This window comes from Balaenoptera musculus, chromosome 2 (genome assembly GCF_009873245.2).
Source record: "Balaenoptera musculus isolate JJ_BM4_2016_0621 chromosome 2, mBalMus1.pri.v3, whole genome shotgun sequence".
NCBI lineage: Eukaryota > Metazoa > Chordata > Mammalia > Artiodactyla > Balaenopteridae > Balaenoptera > Balaenoptera musculus.
Window position 1 is genome coordinate 79164759 of NC_045786.1, and position 22538 is coordinate 79187296.

General features: G+C 35.7%; 1 protein-coding gene across 1 annotated transcript in view; it reads right to left on the reverse strand.

The window, feature by feature from the left end:
* UNC13C (unc-13 homolog C) overlaps positions 1-22538 on the reverse strand; it is a 591483-nt gene that overhangs the window by 219880 nt on the left and 349065 nt on the right. The window contains 1 exon segment of the mRNA XM_036844585.1: positions 4420-4553. Coding sequence (XP_036700480.1) covers positions 4420-4553 — 134 coding nt within the window.

Consider the following 22538-nt stretch of genomic DNA (forward strand, 5'->3'; position numbering starts at 1 on the left):
CCAATAGAGAGTTCAAAATAATGGTCATAAAGATGCTCACTGAGGTCAGAGAAAAAAGCATGAACAAAGTGAGGATTTCAGCACAGAGAAAATATAAAAGACAAAGAGAGAATCCTAAAAGCAGCAAGATAAAAGAAGTTTGTTACATTGAAGGGGATCCCCATAAGACTATCAGTGAATTTTTCAGCAGAAACTTTGCAAGCCAGGAGGGAGTGGAATAATTTTTCAGAATGCTGAAAGAGAAAGCCCGCCAACCAATAATATTCTACTCGGCAAAGTTGTCCTTCAGAATTGAAGGAGAGACAAAGAGTTTTCCAGACAAAAGCTGAAGTTAATCACTACTAGACCCATAGATATATGGATCAATAGAACAGAGAGTACGTAATTGGACTCACACATATAATTAATTGATTTTTGACAAAGTTACCAAAGCAATTCGATGGGGATAGGATAATTTTTCTAACAAATAGAGCTGAAAAGATTAAACATATGAAAAAAATCCCAAATAATCTTAAACTCTATATCATACCGTATACAAAAAATAACTGGAGATGAACTATAGATCTCAATGTAAGATATCTAGAAGAAAACTACAGTATTGCAACTTGACTGTGGGTGTTGCAACGATTCCTTAAATAGAACACAGAAAGCCCAAATTATAAAAGAAAATAATCAACAAATTGGACTACTCTATCAATTATTTTCTTAAAAACAGCTCTCCAAAAGAAACTAGTAATAAATGGAAAAGAAAGTCACAAACTAGGAGAAAATATTGCAACATTTACATAACAGTAGACCTTTATTTAGTATAATTAAAGAGCCATTACAACTCATTAATAAGAAGATAAACATCCCAATTTGGAAATGGCAAAAAGATTTGAACAGACATTTCACCAAAGAAGATATATGTATTGCAAATAAGCAGATGAGAAGATGGTCAATATCAGTATTTAGGAAAGTGCAAATTAAAACCACAAGGAGATATCACTACACTTATTTGAATGGCTAAAAGTAAAAAGTCTAATTATACTAAGTGTTGGAAATGTACAAATACTTTGGAAAGTGGTTTGGCAGTTTTAAGAAATATTAAACATGTACATATTACATGACCCAAGGAAAATAAAAGAATATGTCTACACAAAATCTTACAAACAAATATTCACAGAAACCTAATCTTGAAAAAAAATCCAAATTTACCCCCTAACCTTAACCCTAATCCTAACAGATGAATGGATAAACATTTTGTGGTGTATCTATATAGTAGAATATTACTTAGAAATAAAAGGAGATGAAGTATTGATACCCACAACCACCTGGATGAATCTCAAAATAGTTGTAATTAGTGAAAGAAATTAGACAAAGAAATGTACATAATATACTATCCCTTTATACAAAAGGATAAAAATTTCTAACTAATTTGTAGTATTAGAAAGCAGACCATTGGTTGCCTGGGGTGGGTTACATAAGTCACACAGAAACTTATGGGGGTTATGGATATCTTTATTATCTTGATTGTGGTGATGGTTTCATGGTTAGATGCATATGTCAAAACTAATTAAATTTTTAACTGTATTCAGTTATACCTCAATACATCTATTTAAAAGGGAGAGAGAGAGATCCACATTGAAAGATCTGAAAATACTGTGCTCAATAGTTTTCAGTTTCAATGAAATAGAAACACCTGGAAAGCCACTTCATAAAATTAATCTTTAAAATGTGAAGACATATCACTCAAAGAAATACTCTAGTACATCAGTTAATCAATGGAGTAGGAACAGAGAGAACAGATACCAATTACACATATGGATTTACTTTAATGTATTCATTAATTCAACCAATATATATGCCTGGATACATACTAGTGTACAAAATAAAACAAATCCTTCCCCTCATGTTTACTTTCTGCAATTATTATAAATTGTTATCAAACTTGAATAAGCAAATGCTTGCAATATTTGTTTAGTCAAAATAACCATGAATACTTCATTCAATTAATTATTTATATCAATAATCTTAGATATAAAAATAAGAAAGATATAAAAATAAGACATATTTTTAAATCATCCGTTCTCTTGCCATTACCTTCAAACTAAAACCAAAATTTGTTTTAGCTGGACATGTCCTTCACAAACTGACCTGTGCCTTCATACTCTGGTGTATAAAAACCACACAAGGGATACTTTATTAATAATGCAGACTTCTGTGCCAAATTCAGATTTTAACTCCGTAGATTTGGGATGGAGCTCAGAATCTGCATTCGCAACCATCAGCCTATTTGATCCTAATAGTCTAACTACCCAGTGAGATAATTAGTGATGCCTAAATGTGATGACACATTGCACAAATAAAGAAACATGCATGAATGGAAATCTCACCAAATTACACAAATGCAACATTGGCCACTAAGAGCACACCTTGCTATCTAGGTGAGTTCACTTAAAATATAAATTTAATTAAATGAGAAACAAAATGCAATGATCCTTAGTAAGCAAAAAATCTTTAGAACATCTTCAAAATCTGAGCAAATACAATCATAAAGCATAGATTCCCAACAGAGGGAAAGCATTCAGCTTTATTAGAACTAGGTTTTCATTGGAACAAAAGTGACTCCAAACTCTGACACTATAAACAAAAATAAAAAGCAAGACAAAGACATATCTCTTCTTTCCTGGTGTCCTTGCTCATTTTTGTACTTAGTAGACTTAATTTAGCTCATAATTTAAAATTTATTTTTGCCATAAGTAAATGCATTCCCTCCACTTCCTTTAACACAGTCACAAAAAAGTAACTAAAATCTTTGTATATCTTTAATGGTATATGATTAAGGATGATTCTGGGGAACTTTGATTCCATGATTTTATAATGTATCTTTTAATAGTCATATCCTGAATATTTGATAAATGTAAAGAATTCATTTGATTAAAAATAAAATCCTTTCAAATAACTTTTAATTAGCATTTCTCAGCAGATGTTTGTTTTCATTCCATTCTCATTAATCAACTGACCTACCCCAGGCCAAGGGCACAGTCTTAAAACAAGTTACTGATGTCCCTACCTTTAGGAAATCTACTGTATCTTCAAGAAAGATCCAAAGAATGAATGAGAAAACATATCTAACCCACAAAGCTGTCCAGGAGGAACTGAGGACATGCCATATGTTAAAAGAGAGGATCTAGTCCTGAGCTATCAGAAGAGAATAAGAGAAAATCTCTACAGATGGTCATCATGATACACTCTAGCATCAGGCAGAAAAGGTGGATATAAGGAGAAAAGGAAGAAGAAAGTGTAAAGGTAAACCTAACGATGCTGTCATTGCCTATCAAAGAGAGGAATACTTTCTCCACATTTAGAAGAAATTCAGGGCAGGTGAAAATGGGTGGTGAAGAAACAGGAAAGGATAAAAATTGGAATACTTACATGTATTTCTTCTATAATTGGAATTTCAATTGTATTCCACACAAGCTTTTTGACCCAAACTGTCTTGACCAGTACAAAAAATTAGAAATAATAAAACCAGTTCTCCATATTAAGCCTGAATGTACTGCATGGTTTGTCTATTTCTGCTGCCCCCAGGTTTTCAGGTATGACCAATATGTCAGGATACTCTCTCTATTACCAGATTGCAAATACCCTGCGGGCAGAGTCAGCTGTTATTTTGGTTGTATAGCTCTCGACGTGTGGGTGTGAAATAAATCCTAAATGTGCAACATTAAAGGTGGACTGGATCTTGGAAATTATCTGGTAATATATCCTTATTTTATACATGAGGAAACTGAGACCCAGGGAAATTAGATAATTTGCCCAAGGCAAATAGCTAGTGTTAAGTTGATAAGTTGATGATTTCAGAGTCTTCTAGAACAGCCATGAATTTTAATTCATCTGCCTTGCCAACCTGCTCATAATTTATAAATTCTATGCATGGAGGCATAGGCTTAGGTTATTTGAGAAAATGGACTTGTTCTCTTAAATACTGCATTACATTTGTTACATCTAGCATACACAACTATTTTGAAAGCAAGTTTTTTTGAAAAATCCTTACTATTAATAAAGTCACAGTGGAATATGTTTAATACTAACTCTTTAACATTCTTTTTAGTTTTGGGGGATTGCATTTTTTTTTCTTTTAAGACAATGAAAGAAACCAGTGGAAAGAAGAAATTTTTCTACATCAAATAAAAATAAATTTGTGGGAAATATTTGTCTCCATATCCAAATAATCACTCTGTATGGGGCTGAAACTAAAAATCCATAATATCACTGAATTAATATTTACTGATAAAAGTAAAAATATACTGCTTTCTATAGCTTGATTTTGGAAAAGTTTGTCATTGTCATGAGAGTATAATCCATACTTCAAATATTTTGTTTTCTTAACTTTAGTGGAATAAAATCCATTTATTACCAAAACAGTGTACTTACTGATTCAGGACAGGAGTGTAGGCAGTTTTATCCTCATCAATAATCGTGACCATCAGTGTAATAAGTTGGGGCCAAAAATCCAAATTCTTGGTGGTTGGTCCCTGATCTTCCCGAGGAATGTCCCGTTTCTTACTCTGCTCACAAGGTCACGCACATGCAAAAGAAAAGGTTAAATGGTATGACTTTAGTTAGATGTCATTGTCAAACAGGAGGATCAGAGAAAAGGGGTAATGGAACGACTCTCAGATCATGCCAGCCAAAGCTATTAAATTCAGGTTTCCTCTCTTCATTGAATGCATCCTGTAGGGTAAAGTCACAATGGCCAGGCTTGAATTCCTAAATACTTTGGTTCTGGAATGGAGGTTTCTCTTCCTCTATTGCAGTTCATGACCTTAGGAATTATTATTGTAGAAATTATCCCTTTAATGTGGCTTCTTCCAAGGCAAAAGGTTGAATTCTGTTTGTACAATGATGTGTGTGTGTGTGTTGTGTATAGAATTTGTCCTGCCTAAATATTTTGTCCATAGTCACACTGGTAAATAAAGTGGGCTGAACTCAAGCAAGGTTGCCTGGTTACAAAGCCAGTACTGTTAAATAGGACAGCATATACAAGTTGCATGAATGGTCTGGAACACTCTCATTCCACTCACAAATGTATCTTGTTAACAAAAACTTCGTAAGTCTGTCTTTCTTTTTTGTGCATGTATGTGTATTTAAATCATATTGGAATCCTTCTTGATTTACCATACTGAATGAATTCTCCCCTCTCACCTCTAGAAAGAGTGTTGCCTCGATGATCTAAATTTACAGTGAGATTAACAGGGTATAATAACAATTTTGAATGTTTAACATATAAACTTCATACTCAACAAACACAATTCCTTTGAACACACAAATAAATTATTCTGGTCACTTTGTCTGGTGGGCATTCTTCTTATAACACTTCTTTCACATTTACTTTTTTAAATTAGGCAAAAAAGATAAAGACGAGACAATTTTCCCTCAAGTATATGACTCAGTGGGAAGCATATCGTTTCCTTGACTGTTTTTGCTGAATTATTTATAACCTCATACATCCAGGATATCTGAAAACTCCAATGTGTAGCTCAGGAAATTTATGGGCTCTCATACAAAAGGAGGATTAGATTTTACTTGATCCAATCTTTTGCCCTATCCAACTACCATGTCTTTTCCAAAGAACAGCCACCCTCTGCTGAATGGTTGCATGCCTATCGTCTAATGCTGCCCAAGACATGTAACCAGATTTGGATGAGTCATCACACTATTATTATTCTCACTTAAGTTAAAATATAACCCTGTATTAAATCCACTTACTGTTAGAGACCTCATACACAGACTATAATGCACCTTTAGGGACTTAAATTTTCCTAGGGTGCTTCCAAATGCTGTTGATTTACCTTTAAGCTCAAAATTTAACAGATACTAAAAGTTGAAGAGCTAAAATAGTCAAAAAATTAGTGGCTAGGACAAATTACTTCAAATTGCCAGAATGAACTATAAGCAGTCTCCAAAGGATCTTAAGAATCTTATATATCTGGTCCCTGAGAACCACTTGAAACTCTGGCAGCCTTCCTCTTTTAATTCCTTAGGTACACCAAGGCACATCAGAAGATCTTTAATAAAAAAAAGGCTTACAAATGTCTGACTTTGCCTATTATTAAGTTACATTTTCTATTGAAATTTATCTTTCTTTTATGAACAGGAATTTATTATGGTCACAATAACATAATTATTTATTCATTACATTAAGCTCAATAGATTTCCTTCTCTATGATGTAGTTAGAAAGCCAGAGAACCTGGTGAGTTGTGAAGATTGTAAGTAAAATTAGTTCTGATGACCACGGTGGACTATATGAGAATACTATCATTAATCATCATGTTGTGTATATAGCCGAACTATATGCCTAACATTTCAAGTAATGTGATTAAATAAAAATAAATGACTACAGATGACATGTCTAACACCAGAGTCACTTATCATCATTCTGCAAAGAGTGATCTGGGAAAGGGGAGAGACCAAAGTAGTTGAATATACATTCATTCCAAAGTCCCTTAGCTGTCACAGATTACTTTTTTATGACATCAGAGGATTACAGTTGGTAATGTTTTTGCATAAAATTCTGTATGTTGCATCAGAATAAACCAAACTTGATGCTGAGTCATGAAGTTTTTACATACCACATATCAGTATCATAAATCACGCTTTATGTATTTTACTAGTGCACTTGAATAAACTGCATGTTTGAAACATGTAGTACAACCATTATATAAGAATACTTACTTGACTGCTTAGGAACTCAGTTTTTCTAAGTAATACTTTATGAATATTTAAGAAGTCTATTGGGGCATTTGAAATTGTGGTTGGAAGAATTAAGTTAATGGCAGTAGAAATTCTGAAAGCTAGTAATCAGTGTATTAATATTTACTAAAACCCCTATGAATTAATATGTATCACAAGAAAAATTTAATAAAATATATTTATATTAAAGTATAATATATAATATTAACCTCATTAATAACAAATAAAATACAATAGGTTTATAAAGCTATGACTTAGTATGTCAATCTTAATATGGTCATTGGTACTATAGTGTCTAAAAATTATTTTGTTAATAGATAATTGAGGAAAGAGATATGAAAGAAAGACTGTGAAAGTATAATGGGGAGAGAATTTTTTAAAAGTAGAAAGTTACCAGGGTGTAGGATCAGCTGAAAAAACTTCTAGTCATCATATTTATAAAGGATATTTCAATACAAAAAGCTTGTACAGACAAGCTGATAAGATGTACATTATACTTTCACAATATCAAAGAAGAAGATATGAAGATACTCCATTAAGAAGAGATCAATATACAGAGAGAACCATTATATGCAAAAAAGTATTGAAATAACAGATTATATCTTCAATGTAGTAGGACTTAGCAACACTTCTAAGGTTGCTACAACATATTTCTGTTCCATTCCATGTATTTGTTCAATAAGCATATAATTTTGAAATACCTCCTCTAAGGAGTTGGCCAGACAAGGGTTGGGGGGAGATATTTAGTAGAGTAATACAGTGGGATGCTTAAATGCAAAAGCACGTGACATTGATTGGGGAATTACTAGCAATGTGAGGCTGCAGGCTTTTGACAGATTTCTCTAACATTAGTTCTACTGGATATTAGTGAGTATCTCACACACACACACACACACACACACGGTCCGTGCTCAAATTGAGGAAATTTTGCTTAAACGAAGTTAAATAGGTTATTTCCAGACTTCTTGTTGTAAGATGCTAATGTACATTGTGATTCTCTAACATGGTGGTTCTCAAACTTTAGCGTTTCTCAGCATCATTGAGCAGGCTTGCTAAAACACAGATCGGTAGGCTCTACCACCAGAGTTCCTGATTCAGTAGGTCTAGGGTGAAGCTTGAGAATTCGCATATATAATAAAGTCTCAAGTAATTCTGGTGCTGTTGGTCCCAGGGCCAATTTGAGAGTCTTCTACTCCCCTCCTATTCCCCACATCCCATCTTGTAAAACATTCCACAAAGTGTTCCTCTGAGTATACTTTGGGAAACAAAAGGCTAGAGAGATGCAGGGGTCAAATACTGAAGGACCTTTTGTGTTATATGAAGAGATTTGCATTTAAACTAAATTTGATGAGGACTATTGTATGATTTTAAACACAGGAATACTTAATTACAGTTGTGTTTTTAAAAAATGATTTGGCAGTAGCAGGAAGTTTAATAAATGAAAACTTATGAAATAGTCAATAAATAAAATTGATAGGTTTATGAAAATACTTATGAAATAGTTAGGTAAAATTAATAGAACTCATTATGTAAATGGTGAGAAAGAAGAGAGAGAGGGAGAAGTCAATGGAACTATCCAGAAGGTAATTAGGTAAACCAGCCTGGAGTTCAGAAAGCACTCTGGACTACTGATATAGCTTGAAGAATTCCAGGATGTATGTGGTAGCTGAAATTACAGAGTAAACAAGTTTACTCAAAGAGAGAGAGAGAAGACTACATGGCTAGAAGCAAAACCTTGGGGAGAAAGTCTAAAAGAGAATAACATTTTATGAAAGAGGGGCATAGATGGGGGAGTGAGGCCCCTTTTGAAATGGGAGAAAATGGGATCCAGAGTAAATATGGGAGGATTAGCCTTGAATGTAAATGAAGAGCAAGGCTTTCTCTGAGTCAGGCAATAAAGAATCTTGCAGATAAGTCTTGTTGATGGTGAGAAAGGACAGCTAGAAGTTTCTATCCTAAGAGAAGAGGAGGAGTAAATAGTAAAAGTTTGAAACAACTTCTGCAAGGAATGAAAGTGGGCCTTGAGTTGGACCCAGAGTGGCCCTGCCAGGGAGCTGGGGAGCGCTGTTGAGGCTGGGTCCCTGCACTTACAAGGATGCAACTCTGGACCATCGTGAGTTTCCTCCAGGACTGGATTCAGGAGTCAAGGAAGCAGAGTGTTGGATTTACTACTGGAGGGCAATGAAGTAGGAAAAGGATTTAAGTGTTTGACCAGAATGGTTGGAGTGCTGGAACAAATATATTTTATGGTACAGAGGAAGGAAGAAGAGAAATGGGAGGGACGATGGAGGAGTAGATCTAGAAAAAGGAGGGAGGAAAAAGGAAGGACAGCAGATTGTTGGAGGAGGATGTGTGTTTAGGCATTCAGACCACGGCGGGGCAGGAATAGAGATCAAGTAAAGGGCTCTAGGGTGGAGGTCGAGAGGAGCTGAGGAAAATGATACCTCAGGTAAGATAAGGAAGCTGTGGTAACTCTGAAAAGAGCTCACAGAATTTGTGTGCGTGTGAGCAGGTGACTGCTGCAGCGTACATAGAAAGATGGTCTTCTTTCAACGTAAGTGATGGCTGAAAGTTTTGGCAACAAGGCTTATAGATGGTAGGAATTTGGAAAATCAGGACAGCATGAATATAAAGACACAGAAGAAAATGAAATACAGGTGAGCCTGAGTATTAAAAATGAAATAAGCTTTAAATTATAACAAAAAGGCTAGCAAAGTAAATAAATATTAAAATATGACCTAGATAGCTCTTTTATAATAAGTTTGCAACTTCCTCTGACTCTGAGTTGGCTGTATGTCTTCTCATACTTCGGAGATAAGGACATCTTAGCCCTAGCAGTTCACAGGTTAGAAAAATTGGAACTTTGTTACTGGTTTTGGAAGCAGAACATAAAGTTTGAAATGCTCAGGGGATTTGAGATCTTTATGAAGAGCAACGTGGACAGTTTATCAGCCAGGAGAAAGGAGGACATTTATACTGGCCTTCCCTTAGGCAGGATTAGATACAGTTTCTCTAGGTACCCTTCCCTCAGCAGGTGGAACATTTTTTACATCAGTGGAGACACGTTTCTTGCTTCTCTCTCCAAAATATTATTGCCATTCCTTTATCGTCTAATAATACTTCCACCATCTCCAAAAACACCAACAGAGGCATCTTTTTTTAAACTCATTCCATGGTCAGTTCTGACAACAAACTTGCAGCCTTGGAGACTGAATATACAAATGAACAATGGCCAGACCACATATGACAGAAATCTGACCCACAATCTCCAGAACAACCAGTTTGGGAAACCAACCCAAAATCTCTGCAACAGTCAGCCCAGATTGATCAGAACTTGGTCAATGGCTGCCAGTTTCCTTATATTTTACCCTGACTTCTAACTCAGGACCAAGCATTGAAAGCCAAATATGTCCCCCAAATCATGCACCCAAGATGCCTTCTTCTAGCTAGGTGACCCCCCGTTTCCCCAGGCAAGCTCCGATCATATTAGACCTGAAACCTTCCCTGCTGTTTTCACTATAAAGCTTTTCCACTTCCCTGTCTGCCGTTGAGTCTCAGCCAAATAAAAGTGATGTTGGCCGCCTTCCCTGTTTGAGCAAGATCTGAATAAATAGCCTCTGTCTGTTCTCATTTGGGTGGTCTTCACTGATTTTCAAATATCAAAGCCAAACATTAAAATCCTGATTTCAGAGATGAAGAAGCTGAGGGTTACCTTATTTCTGACCGCTTCTTCTTCACTGAAAACAGAACACGTAGACCACATTAAAAAACGTATAGCTTTGGTTTTCTATTGATATCCTCAACTCCAAGCCCTGGTTACATAGTTTGTAGACACAGGTGACAACCATGACCTCCCACTAATAACAATGAGCTGATTTTTATCCTGAGTTATATATCTTGAATGAGAAGGAATGCTTTCAGAAAATAAAATTATGGATGCTTATGTGAAATCCCTGCACAGGTCCTGCATTCTTGAGACTCTCACAACTGCTCAGCATTCATCTGCAGTTTGAGAGTTACAGGCACAAGGAGGGTTTGGTTCTAAGTTAATTGCCAGTTGTTTCCCCCCACCCCCCGCCCCAGTTTTAGAGCTTTCTTTTTTTTTTCAACCATTTTTTGAAGTATATTTAATTTACAATGTTGTGTTAGTTTCAGGTGTACAACAAAGTGATTCGGTTATATGTATATATACGTGTAACTTTATAACTTGTAATAACCTATAAAGGAAACTTTAGTAAGAACTTTTGGGACATTGGATACTGATGAATGATCAAAGAGTATTAACTAACAAAGCTCCATAAATTAGGAGTTTGGGATTAACATTAAAAAATAGATATAGATATGGATATGGATATCTATTCTTTTTCACATTTTTTTCCATTACAGTTTATTACAAGATATTGAATATAGTTCTCTGTGCTATACCGTAGGTTCTTGTTGTTTATCTATGTTATATATAGCAGTGTGTATATATTAATTCCAAACTCCTAATTTATAGAGCTTTCTTAATTGATGCTGCTTTATAATCAGTATCCAATGTCCCAAAAGTTCTTACTAAAGTTACTAGTTAATCCTTACAGTTTATATAACTGCAGTCATTTTATCTGCTTCTCCCAATTAGTGTTGGTTTAATTCCATTCAACTTTGGGCAGGATGGACAACCAGACATGGACATAATAGGAGACCCAGAGAGTGAAGTTCCAACACTTCATACACTCCCACTCTACTTGCCCAAATATAGGAAACCATCAAAATGACACCATAGTGTCCAGAATGACTTCACTAAAATTGCTTATCTTGGTAATTCCAGATGGCTAAATCCTTGTTTGACTGACTACACTTAGGGAAAATGATGTGAGTCTCTGATCAAGGTGTGAAGGGGTAGATAGGAAATTTAAAAAGCAGGATGTGAAAATATTTCAGGGAGGCTTGTACCTAGAAGAGGAAGAAAATAAACGAGGAGAAAGATTGTTAAGATGTATTAACTGTATGTGAGAAACTTGGTCACCACACTGAAGAATTCTACAATTCTTTGTCAGCTCAGACAAAGGCAGTCAACTGGATTCCAGGGTCTTGCATTTGGAGTAAAATCAAGGAGACTATCCACAGGCAAGATAAGAGAGGAAGAGATACAGAAGTTTAAATCGGTGAAGAAGTAAATGCAAATCTTTTTTGCTCACTTCTTAACAGCCAAGAACTCACAGACCTACCCACACTGCTTTACCTCTTCTGTTCTTGAATCACAGTGTAGTACTGAAAAGGCTACCGAAACACTTACTGCAATTTCTGCATTCTACAGATGAGGAAACAGCCTGACAGATGAGGAAACTGAGCCTGACACAAATTAGTCAGTTAAATGGCAGAAGACAGAGTTGGATTTTGTTTGTTAAGGCATAAAGAAGCAAATTTAGTTATTGATCAGCAGGTTCATGACCCCTCCCTCTAATTAAAAAGTTTGAAAATCACTGCTAAATGGAAGCATTAGTATTTGTAACTGATGACCTAAGTCTCCTTACACATCTTAAGAGCTAAGATAAATGGGGCATCCATTTTAAGGTGGTGCCAATATTTCCCATTACTTATTGAAAAAAATTTTTTTTTGCCTTTGGCAAAGTTTATTTCATCTCTTGCTTAGACCATTTGCAAGTTTATCAGCTTTTTATCTACCTAATACTTCAAAGGTTTTTCCACTATTAATCTTTAATGCCACTGTCAAAAATGCCTTCTTCACCACTGAATTTTACCGATATATAGTAAGTCACTTAAACTTGGTCATGAGTGGGAGAGACTCTGGGAAGTTATTCTGAATGAGGCTTAGTGCCTGGATTCTCTAATGAGCTGGATCGTGATCATACACATAATGAATAGCCCTGAGTATTCTGGTTATGTGTGAGTCAACCTGAGTCTACTTTCATCACAGACAAAGTTGTGCCATTTTTGCTTTCTGGGCTAACTGGGGCAGAGTCTAAATTCCAGTTGCCATAATTAATTGTATAACTAACTTTTTAAATCCATAGCAAAAATGCTTTGGGACAATGTGAATTGTAACTTTTGCAGAGAACTTAAAAGAAACATGCCAAGCAGTGAAATTTGAGACTATATGCTAAGCTGCCACTGCCCAGTGTTTTTCTAAGTCTGGTCCATGGATCATCTACATCAGAATCACCTGGGTTTCTTATTACAAATACATACACTTGATTTTAGAGTCCCTGTTGCAGACCTACTAAATTAAGATACCTAGACTTATGCCTGGGAGTCTGGACTTAACACATACAGCTCTGCTCTTCCGAAATCCTCACATCCATAGGTAGAATTCACTACTAGATTGTCAGTAAGTCAGTTAAAAATAGGCCTTTTTTTTTTTTATTTTTTTAAAGGAAGGGTGATACATCTCTTCCTGGATGCCAATGTCAGTCATAGGTTGCTAGATTTTGCATTCTGTGTGATAACAAAAGACTTCTCTTTTATCTTTATATATGACAAATTTCCAACTACATAGTTCTCTAATTTTAAGAGGAGGTGGAGTAACTTATTGGATATTTATATGGTGCCCATTCCAGGTGTTGACAGATTGCTATGCTAACCCCTTTGAAACACATTACTTTTTAAATTAAGAGTCACTAGGAAATTACTGTTATACCCAAATAACTTAATTTACTGTTGCTAATTGAGAACAAAAAAATTGAGCACCTAGTGGTCTTAATAAGACTAATTACTAAAAACCAAAAATATGTTAATATGGTTAGAAAAAAAACAGGGAATTTCCATATATTAGAATATTGTATTTGTATTACAGCAAAACAGAATCTTCACTGGGTCCTTTCAGCCTCAGTAAGTCTGAGATATCCTGACACTTAAATTGCCAAAACTGCATTTCAAAATTTGGACACTCCATGTGGTTTTTAAAATCTCTAAATGATTCCTTGAATTTCAATAGACTGTACATAGTTAATGATCTATACATACTATAAATTGTCATCACTTTGAATGTGGACTTTAAATATATCCACACAAATTAGTTAACAGCATGGAATAATAGAAAAAAATAATTGAACATGGAATCAGAAACTTATATTCTGTTCTAAGCTTACATTAATTTGTCCAAACTTGGGCAAGGAATTTATTTCTTCAAATTTGGATTCTTAATATTGAAATCAGAGTATACATACCTAATCCTATTTTTCTGGTAGTTCTAGCAAGTATATAAGTAGAACACCTTCAGTAAGAGACATTTATTACCGTAACAGGTGAATACTCACTTTTAATTAAATTTATGGTAAATGCTCTGCTAATTGACAAGGTTCTTGTTCAAATTCTGAGAGATGTATAAGACAGTTTCTTGAACATAAAATATTACTATTTTAATGGATAAACTAATAGTTTTCCCCTTTTCTCTTTACATAAATTAAACTTGCATTAAAAAGAAAAAAAATGTAATAGGTCACATCTAGAAGGCATTTATTTTCAATTTAAGATATTACATATTTAAGAGAACTAGTAGTACTGAGACCAAACTCAGGAGTACCACGACTGCTGACTTCAAATACATGATGGACTGTGGTATAGAAAGAGATTAGAAGAGAAATTGGATATGTCTTGTATGGTCAAGAAAATAAAACTAGTACTTGTGAGTAAAACTTTCAATAGAGAAGATTTTAGTACAACATAAGGAAAAAAATGTCTAAATATCAGATCTCTACAAATGTTATAAACCTCCAGCCATTTAAAGGTATACAAGAAATCCTTTGTCCATGTTGTACCTAAAAATTGGCCACAATCTCTGAGTTTCTTTTTAATATACTTTCTATTATTATACTCCAGTAACTAAATTCACAGAGATGAACACATAAGTTTTGAGCACTTGATGGGATGTTGATCACAAATACATGTTACTTTTTTTTACAGCCTTATTGATGTGCAATTGATATACAAAAACTGCATTTATTAATGTACACAGTTTGATGAGTCTGAATATATGTATACATCCACGATAGAATCACTAAAAACAAGGTTATAAACCTAGCCATTGCCTCCAAAAGTTTCTTTGTGTCCCTTTCCTCCCACCCCTTTCCCCTGTAGTAAGAATACTTAACAGGAGTCCTATCCTCCCAACAAATTTTTAAATTCACAATATCATATTATTAACTATAGGCACTAGGTTGTATAGCAGATCTCTAGAACTTGTATAACTGTAACTTCATACCCATTGAATATATGACTACTATTTTAAAAGGGTAGAATACACTGTGGCAGAGAAAGGATAGCTGTTCACCAGATCTATTTCCCCTTTTCCTTGAGTACACAGCTAGACTACTGTGGAGGATTTAAGATGCCTTTAAATTCTTTGATAATCCTTTCATTAAAGGTATGCCTATTTTCCTTCCCTTGAATATGGGTGACTTTGACCAAAAGAATATGGCAGAAGTGACCTATCTCTGTGTTGAGGCTAAGGTTTTAAGAAACTGGCAACTCCCAATTCCTATTTCTTGGACCACCTGCTCTTAAAATCCAGCCACTAAAAATTGTGAGGACACCCAAGTAGCCCCATGGAGAAGTCCATGTGGAGAAGAACCAACAGACCTGGTGCAGTTCCCAGCTGACAGCAAGAATATCTTGCTAGCCATATGAGTAAGCCTCTGGGAAGTAGATTCCCCAGCTACAGTAAAGCCAGACCAGCTGAAGCCGCACAGAGCGGAGATGAGAGTTTGACACCCAGACCTACCCACATGACAGATCTGTGAGCAAAATAAGCTACTGTTACAGTTTTAAACCACTAAAATTTATGGTGGTTTGTTAACTAGAATAGAATTTAATGCTGGAAGTGGGGTGTTAATATTAAAAACCTAAAACCTGTGGCATTGATTTAGGATTGAATGGTAGGCAGAAGCTAGAAGGGCTGCAAGGACATCATTAGTGAAATCGGAAGACTTGCTGGTGAGAACCTGAAGGATAGTGAGGAAATTTTTATTTTAGGCCTCATAAAAGGTGACTCCTGTTACTTAGCAGGGAAAATTTGTCAACATTGTCACCTGCAATAAATACAGAAAGTAGAAAATGTGAGCTGGTGGATTTGGCAGAATAATGAATCTGTCAAGTGTTTTCTCAAGGTCATGTAGAATAACATAAAGCTGGAAAGAGAGATGAGCTAAAAAACAAATGAATCATTTTCCAAGCAGAATTCCAAGGAAATATAAAGGAACTAGGACTTTCTGGGTTCAAAATGAAAACTTTCTCATCCTTAATCTCCCCAGAGGACAAGACTTTCAAAGCGAGAAAGAGTTTCAGGGAACATATCAAACCCAGGGTACTTTACTAGTATGACTCTACAGTCGTGCAAAGATGTCTAGGTCCAAAGCAAGGTTCCTGAGAGGGTTATGAACATTTAAGGTGTATGCAGTACAGCAGAAGCAAGAAGAACTACAATCCTGCAGCCTGTGGAACAAAAACCACATTCACAGAAAGATAGACAAAATGAAAAGGCAGAGGGCTAGGTACCAGATGAAGGAACAAGATAAAACCCCAGAAAAACAGCTAAATGAAGTGGAGATAGGCAACCTTCCAGAAAAAGAATTCAGAATATTGATAGTGAAGATGATCCAGGACCTCAGAAAAAGAATGGAGGCAAAGATCGAGAAGGTGTGAGAAATGTTTAAAAAAGACCTACAAGAATTAAAGAACAAACAAACAGAGATGAATAATACAATAACTGAAATGAAAAATACCCTAGAAAGAATCAATAGCAGAATAACTAAGGCAGAAGAACGGATAAGTGACCTGGAAGACAGAATGGTAGAATTCACTCCTGCAGAACAGAATAAAGGAGAAAGAATGAAAAGAAATGAAGACAGCCTAAGAGACCTCTGGGACAACATTAAACAAAACATCATTCGTATTATAGGGGTCCCAGAAGGAGAAGAGAGAGAGAAAGGACCAGAGAAAATATTTGAAGAGATTTTAGTCAAAAACTTTCCTAACATGGGAAAGGAAATAGCCACCCAAGTCCAGGAAGCACAGCGAGTCCCATACAGGATAAACCCAAGGAGAGACACGCCGAGAAACACAGTAATCATATTGGCAAAAATTAAAGACAAAGAAAAATTACTGAAAGCAGCAAGGGAAAAATGACAAATTACATACAAGGGAACTCCAATAAGGTTAACAGCTGATTTCTCAGCAGAATCTCTACAAGCCAGAAGGGAGTGGCATGATATACTTAAAGTGATAAAAGGGAAGAACCTACACCAAGATTACTCTACCCAGCAAGGATCTCATTCAGATTCAATGGAGAAATGAAAAGCTTTACAGACAAGCAAAAGCTAAGAGAATTCAGCACCACCAAACCAGCTCTACAACAAATGCTAAAGGAACTTCTCTAAGTGGGAAACACAAGAGAAGAAAAGGACCTACGAAAATAAACCCAAAACAATTAAGAAAATGGTCACAGGAACATACATATCGATAATTATCTTAAAAGTGAATGGATTAAATGTTCCAACCAAAAGACACAGGCTCACTGAATGGATACAAAAACAAGACCCATATATATGCTGTCTACAAGAGACCCACTTCAGACCTAGGGACACATACAGACTGAAAGTGAGGGGATGGAAAAAGATATTCCATGCAAATGGAAATCAAAAGAAAGCTGGAGTAGCAATACTCATATCAGATAAAATAGACTTTAAAATAAAGAATGTTACAAGAGACAAGGAAGGACACTACGTAATGATCAAGGGATCAATCCAAGAAGAAGATATAACAATTATAAATATATATGCACCCAACATAGGAGCACCTCAATACATAAGGCAACTACTAACAGCTATAAAAGAGGAAATCGACAGTAACACAGTAATAGTGGGGGACTGTAACACCTCACTTACACCAATGGACAGATCACCCAAACAGAAAATTAATAAGGAAACACAAGCTTTAAATGACACAATACACAGATAGATTTAATTGATATTTATAGGACATTCCATCCAAAAACAGCAGATTACACTTTCTTCTCAAGTGCACATGGAACATTCTCCAGAATAGATCACATCTTGGGTCACAAATCAAGCCTCAGTAAATTTAAGAAAACTGAAATCATATTAAGCATCTCTTCTGACCACAATGCTATGAGATTAGAAATCAATTACAGGGAAAAAAATGTAAAAAACACAAACACATGGAGGCTAAACAATATGTTACTAAATAACCAAGAGATCACTGAAGAAATCAAAGAGGAAATCAAAAAATAACTAGAGACAAATGACAATGAAAAATGACGATCCAAAACCTATGGGATGCAGCAAAAGCAATTCTAAGAGGGAAGTTTATAGCTATACAAGAAACAAGAAAAATCTCAAACAAACAATCTAACATTACACCTAAAGGAACTAGAGAAAGAAGAACAAACAAAACCCAAAGCTAGTAGAAGGAAAGAAATCATAAAGATCAGAGCAGAAATAAATGAAATAGAAACAAAGAAACCAATAGCAAAGATCAATAAAACTAAAAGCTGGTTCTTTGAGAAGACAAACAAAATTGATAAACCATTAGCCAGACTCAAGAAAAAGATGGAGAGGACTCAAATCAATAAAATTAAAAATGAAAAAGGAGAAGTTACAACAGACACCACAGAAATACAAAGCATCCTAAGAGACTACTGCAAGCAACTCTATGCCAATAAAATGGACAACCTGGAAGAAATGGACAAATTCTTAGAAAGGTATAACCTTCCAACACTGAACCAGGAAGAAATAGAAAATATGAACAGACCAATCACAAGTAATGAAATAGAAACTGTGATTAAAAATCTTCCAACAAACAAAAGTCCAGGACCAGATGACTTCACAGGTGAATTCTATCAAACATTTAGAGAAGAGCTAACACCCATCCTTCTCAAACTCTTCCAAAAAATTCAGAGGAAGGAACATTCCCAAACTCATCCTATGAGGCCACCAAAACCAAACAAAGATACTACAAAAAAAGAAAACTATAGACCAATATCACTGGTGAATATAGATGCCAAATTCTCAACAAAATACTAGCAAACAGAATCCAACAACACATTAAAAGGATCATACACCATGATCAAGTGGGATTTTTCCCAGAGATGCAAGAAGTGTTCAATATACGCAAATCAATCAATGTGATACACCATATTAACAAATTGAGGAATAAAAAACATATGATCATCTCAATAGATGCAGAAAAAGCTTTTGACAAAATTCAACACCCATTTATGATAAAAATTCTCAGAAGGTGGGTATAGAGGGAATCTACCTCAACATAATAAAGGCCATACATGACAAACCCACAGCAAACATAATTCTCAATGGTGAAAAACTGAAAGCATTTCCTCTAAGATCAGGAATAAGACAAGGATGTCCACTCCCACCACTATTATTCAACATAGTTTTGGAAGTACTAGCCACAGCAATCAGAGAAGAAAAAGAAATAAAAGGAATACAAATTGGAAAAGAAGATGTAAAACTGTCACTGTTTTCAGGTGACATGGTACTATACATAGAGAATCCTAAAAATGCCACCAGAAAACTATTAGAGCTAATCAATTAATTTGGTAAAGTTGCAGGATACAAAATTAATGCACAGAAATCTCTTTTATTCCTATACACTAACGATGAAAAATCTGAAAGAGAGATTAAGGAAACACTCCCATTTACCATTGCAACAAAAAGAATAAAATACCTAGGAATAAACCTACCTAGGGAGACAAAAGACCTGTATACAGAAAACTATAAGACACTGATGAAAGAAATTAAAGAAGATACCAACAGATGGAGAGATATACCATGTTCTTGGATTGGAAGAATCAATATTGTGACAATGACTATACTACCCAAAGCAATCTACAGATTCAATACAATTCCTATCAAATTACCAATGGCATGTTTTACAGAACTAGAACAAAAAATCTTAAAATTTGTATGGAGACACAAAAGACCCCAAATAGCCAAAGAAGTCTTGAGGGAAAAAAACAGAGCTGGAGGAATCAGACTTCCTGACTTCAGACTATACTACAAAGCTACAGTAATCAAGACAGTATGGTACTGGCACAAAAACAGAAATATAGATCAATGGAACAAGACAGCCCAGAGATAAACCCACGCACCTATGGTCAAGTAATCTATGACAAAGGACGCAAGGATATACAATGGAGAAAAGACAGTCTCTTCAATAAGTGATGCTGGGAAAACTGGACAGCTACATGTAAAAGAATGAAATTAGAATACTCCCTAACACTCTACACCAAAATAAACTCAAAATGGATTAGAGGCCTAAATGTAAGACCGGACACTATAAAACTCTTAGAGGAAAACATAGGAAGAACATTCTTTTACATAAATCACAGCAAGATATTTCTTGATCCACCTCCTAGAGTAATGGAAATAAAAAAACAACAATAAACAAATGGGACCTAATGAAACGTCAAAGCTTTTGCACAGCAAAGGAAACCAGAAACAAGACGAAAAGACAACCCTCAGAATGGGAGAAAATATTTGCAAACGAATCATTGGACAAAGGATTAATCTCCAAAATATATAAACAGCTCATGCAGCTCAATATTAAAAAAACAAACAACCCAATCCAAAAATGGGCAGAAGACCTAAAGAGACATTTCTCCAAAGAAGACATACAGATGGCTAAGAAACACATGAAAAGCTGCTCAACATCACTAATTATTAGAGAAATGCAAATCAAAACTGCAATGAACCACTTAAACTAGTGCTGCTTGGAGCAGAGATGAGCCATCCCAGCTGGGCCCTCCCCAAACTGCAGATGCAGATTCATGAGCAAAATAAATTACTGTTTTTTTCCAGCTGTTGAGATTGGTATTGGTTATTACAGAGCAATCAGATAACCAGAATAACTATATTTCCTAGCCTCCTTTGCAGTTAGTTGTGGAAATATGACTGAGTTCTTGCCAATAGAATGTGAGCAGAACTGCTTAAGCCTCTAAACCTTCCACTTACAACCCTCTATGCTCTTTTCCCTTCCACTTTTCTATGCAAAACCATAGCTACTTTACTACCATGTTTAAGATGGTAGAATCACAGGATAGAAGGGAGCGGGTTCTCTAAATTACTGCTTGGAGGAGTGAAGCAGCTGCTTGTGGACAATAGTGTCACATCTCTTAAGCCCACCGCATTTCAGCGAAACTATGGTGAGTAATTCCATGTATGATGTCAGGGTCCCACATCAAGCACTTGCTGCAACCTTTCTCTGATTTGCTGCCTGGGGCTTTTTATAAAGTCGCAGAAGGCTCTTCTTTCACATTCAGGTGTGGCCCAGACGTGCAGAGGAGTCAACAGCTCAGACTGCCTGTATTAATTTCCTAGGGCTGCCGTCACAAATTACCACAGACTTGGTGGCTTAAAACAATAGACATTTACTCTCTCACAGCTCTGGAACCGAGAAATCCAAAATCAGATCCAATAGGCTTGTTTCTTTCTGCAGGCTGCCAGGAAGAATTCCTTCCATGCCTCTCTCCTAGCTTCTGATGACTGGGGGCAACCCTTGATGTTCTTTGGTTTGCAGATGCAGTAACGCCAATCTCTGCCTCTATATTCACATGACCTTCTTCTGTGTATTGCTGTGTCTTCTTTTCTGTCTCTTACAAGAACACCTGTCACTGGATTTACTCTAATCTCTAGATGCTGACATTAGCTACATCTGCAAAGGTCCTTATTCTATATAAGCTCACATTCTGAGGTCCTGGGTGATACCATTCAACCCACCACACTCCCCATCATCCACTGGGACAATTCTGAGGTACGTGCCATGTAATTTCCCCGTGGGCTTCCAAAGGAACAGACCTCAGCTGACCACAGAGATAACCAGCTCATGATGCACCCTTTATTGCTTTTCTGTATTCTTTATCTCATTTTCCCTATACACTCAACTTCTCTTTCCTGGGATCATGTCTCAAATAAACTACCTACAAGTTCTTCTTTTAAGTTCTACTTCCAGAGAACCCCAACCATGACAGGAACATCCATTTTTACAAACTGTACGTGAGTGAGAATAAAATGTATCACTCCCATTTGAATTTAAGTTTTTCTGTCTTACCATCTGCTTTGATCTGTAATAAGACAAGCCCTTTTTTTCTTTACAAAATTTAAACTCCCCACTGGTTTTTTTCTATGTTTCAGACGTCATCCACATTTTTCTTTTGTTTCTGTCATTGTTATCTTCTCAAAACCTTTCTGTCCCTAAAGGAATCAGAGAAAGCCTTATGTTTTCTCTTAGGCTTAGCCATTCTTAGATGTTTCAGGAAAGCAACTTTTAGATATCTTATTCTTGAAATTGACATAAATAATTTCCCTCCAACACTTAAGTTCCTATAGGTACTCATCCATGGAAAAGGAATATAATTTCTTTGAAAGGAAGCAGTTACTACTAGATACAATGCTGCAGCAATTTGAAGTATACTCAGTGCCTCTTTTCAATGGATTAAGAATTCTCTTAAAGATAGAAATAATAAAGGCTCTCACTCCAAATGCAAAAGACCCAAGGAAATCAAGGAAATCAAATAGTCACATGGAGGAAATAAAATTATGTGGTTGAAAAAAAGAGAAATTTTGCTGCTAAGCAGGTGTATTTTTTTTCTACTGTCTTGTAACAAACTGCCACAAGTTTAGCAACTTTAAACAACACATTTATTGTCACACAGTTTCCATAGGTCAGGAGTCCAGGCATAGCATAACTGGGTGCTCTGTTCAGTGTCCCACAGAGCTGCAATCAAGGTGCTGGCCAGGCTTGGGATCTTACCTGAGGCTCAGAG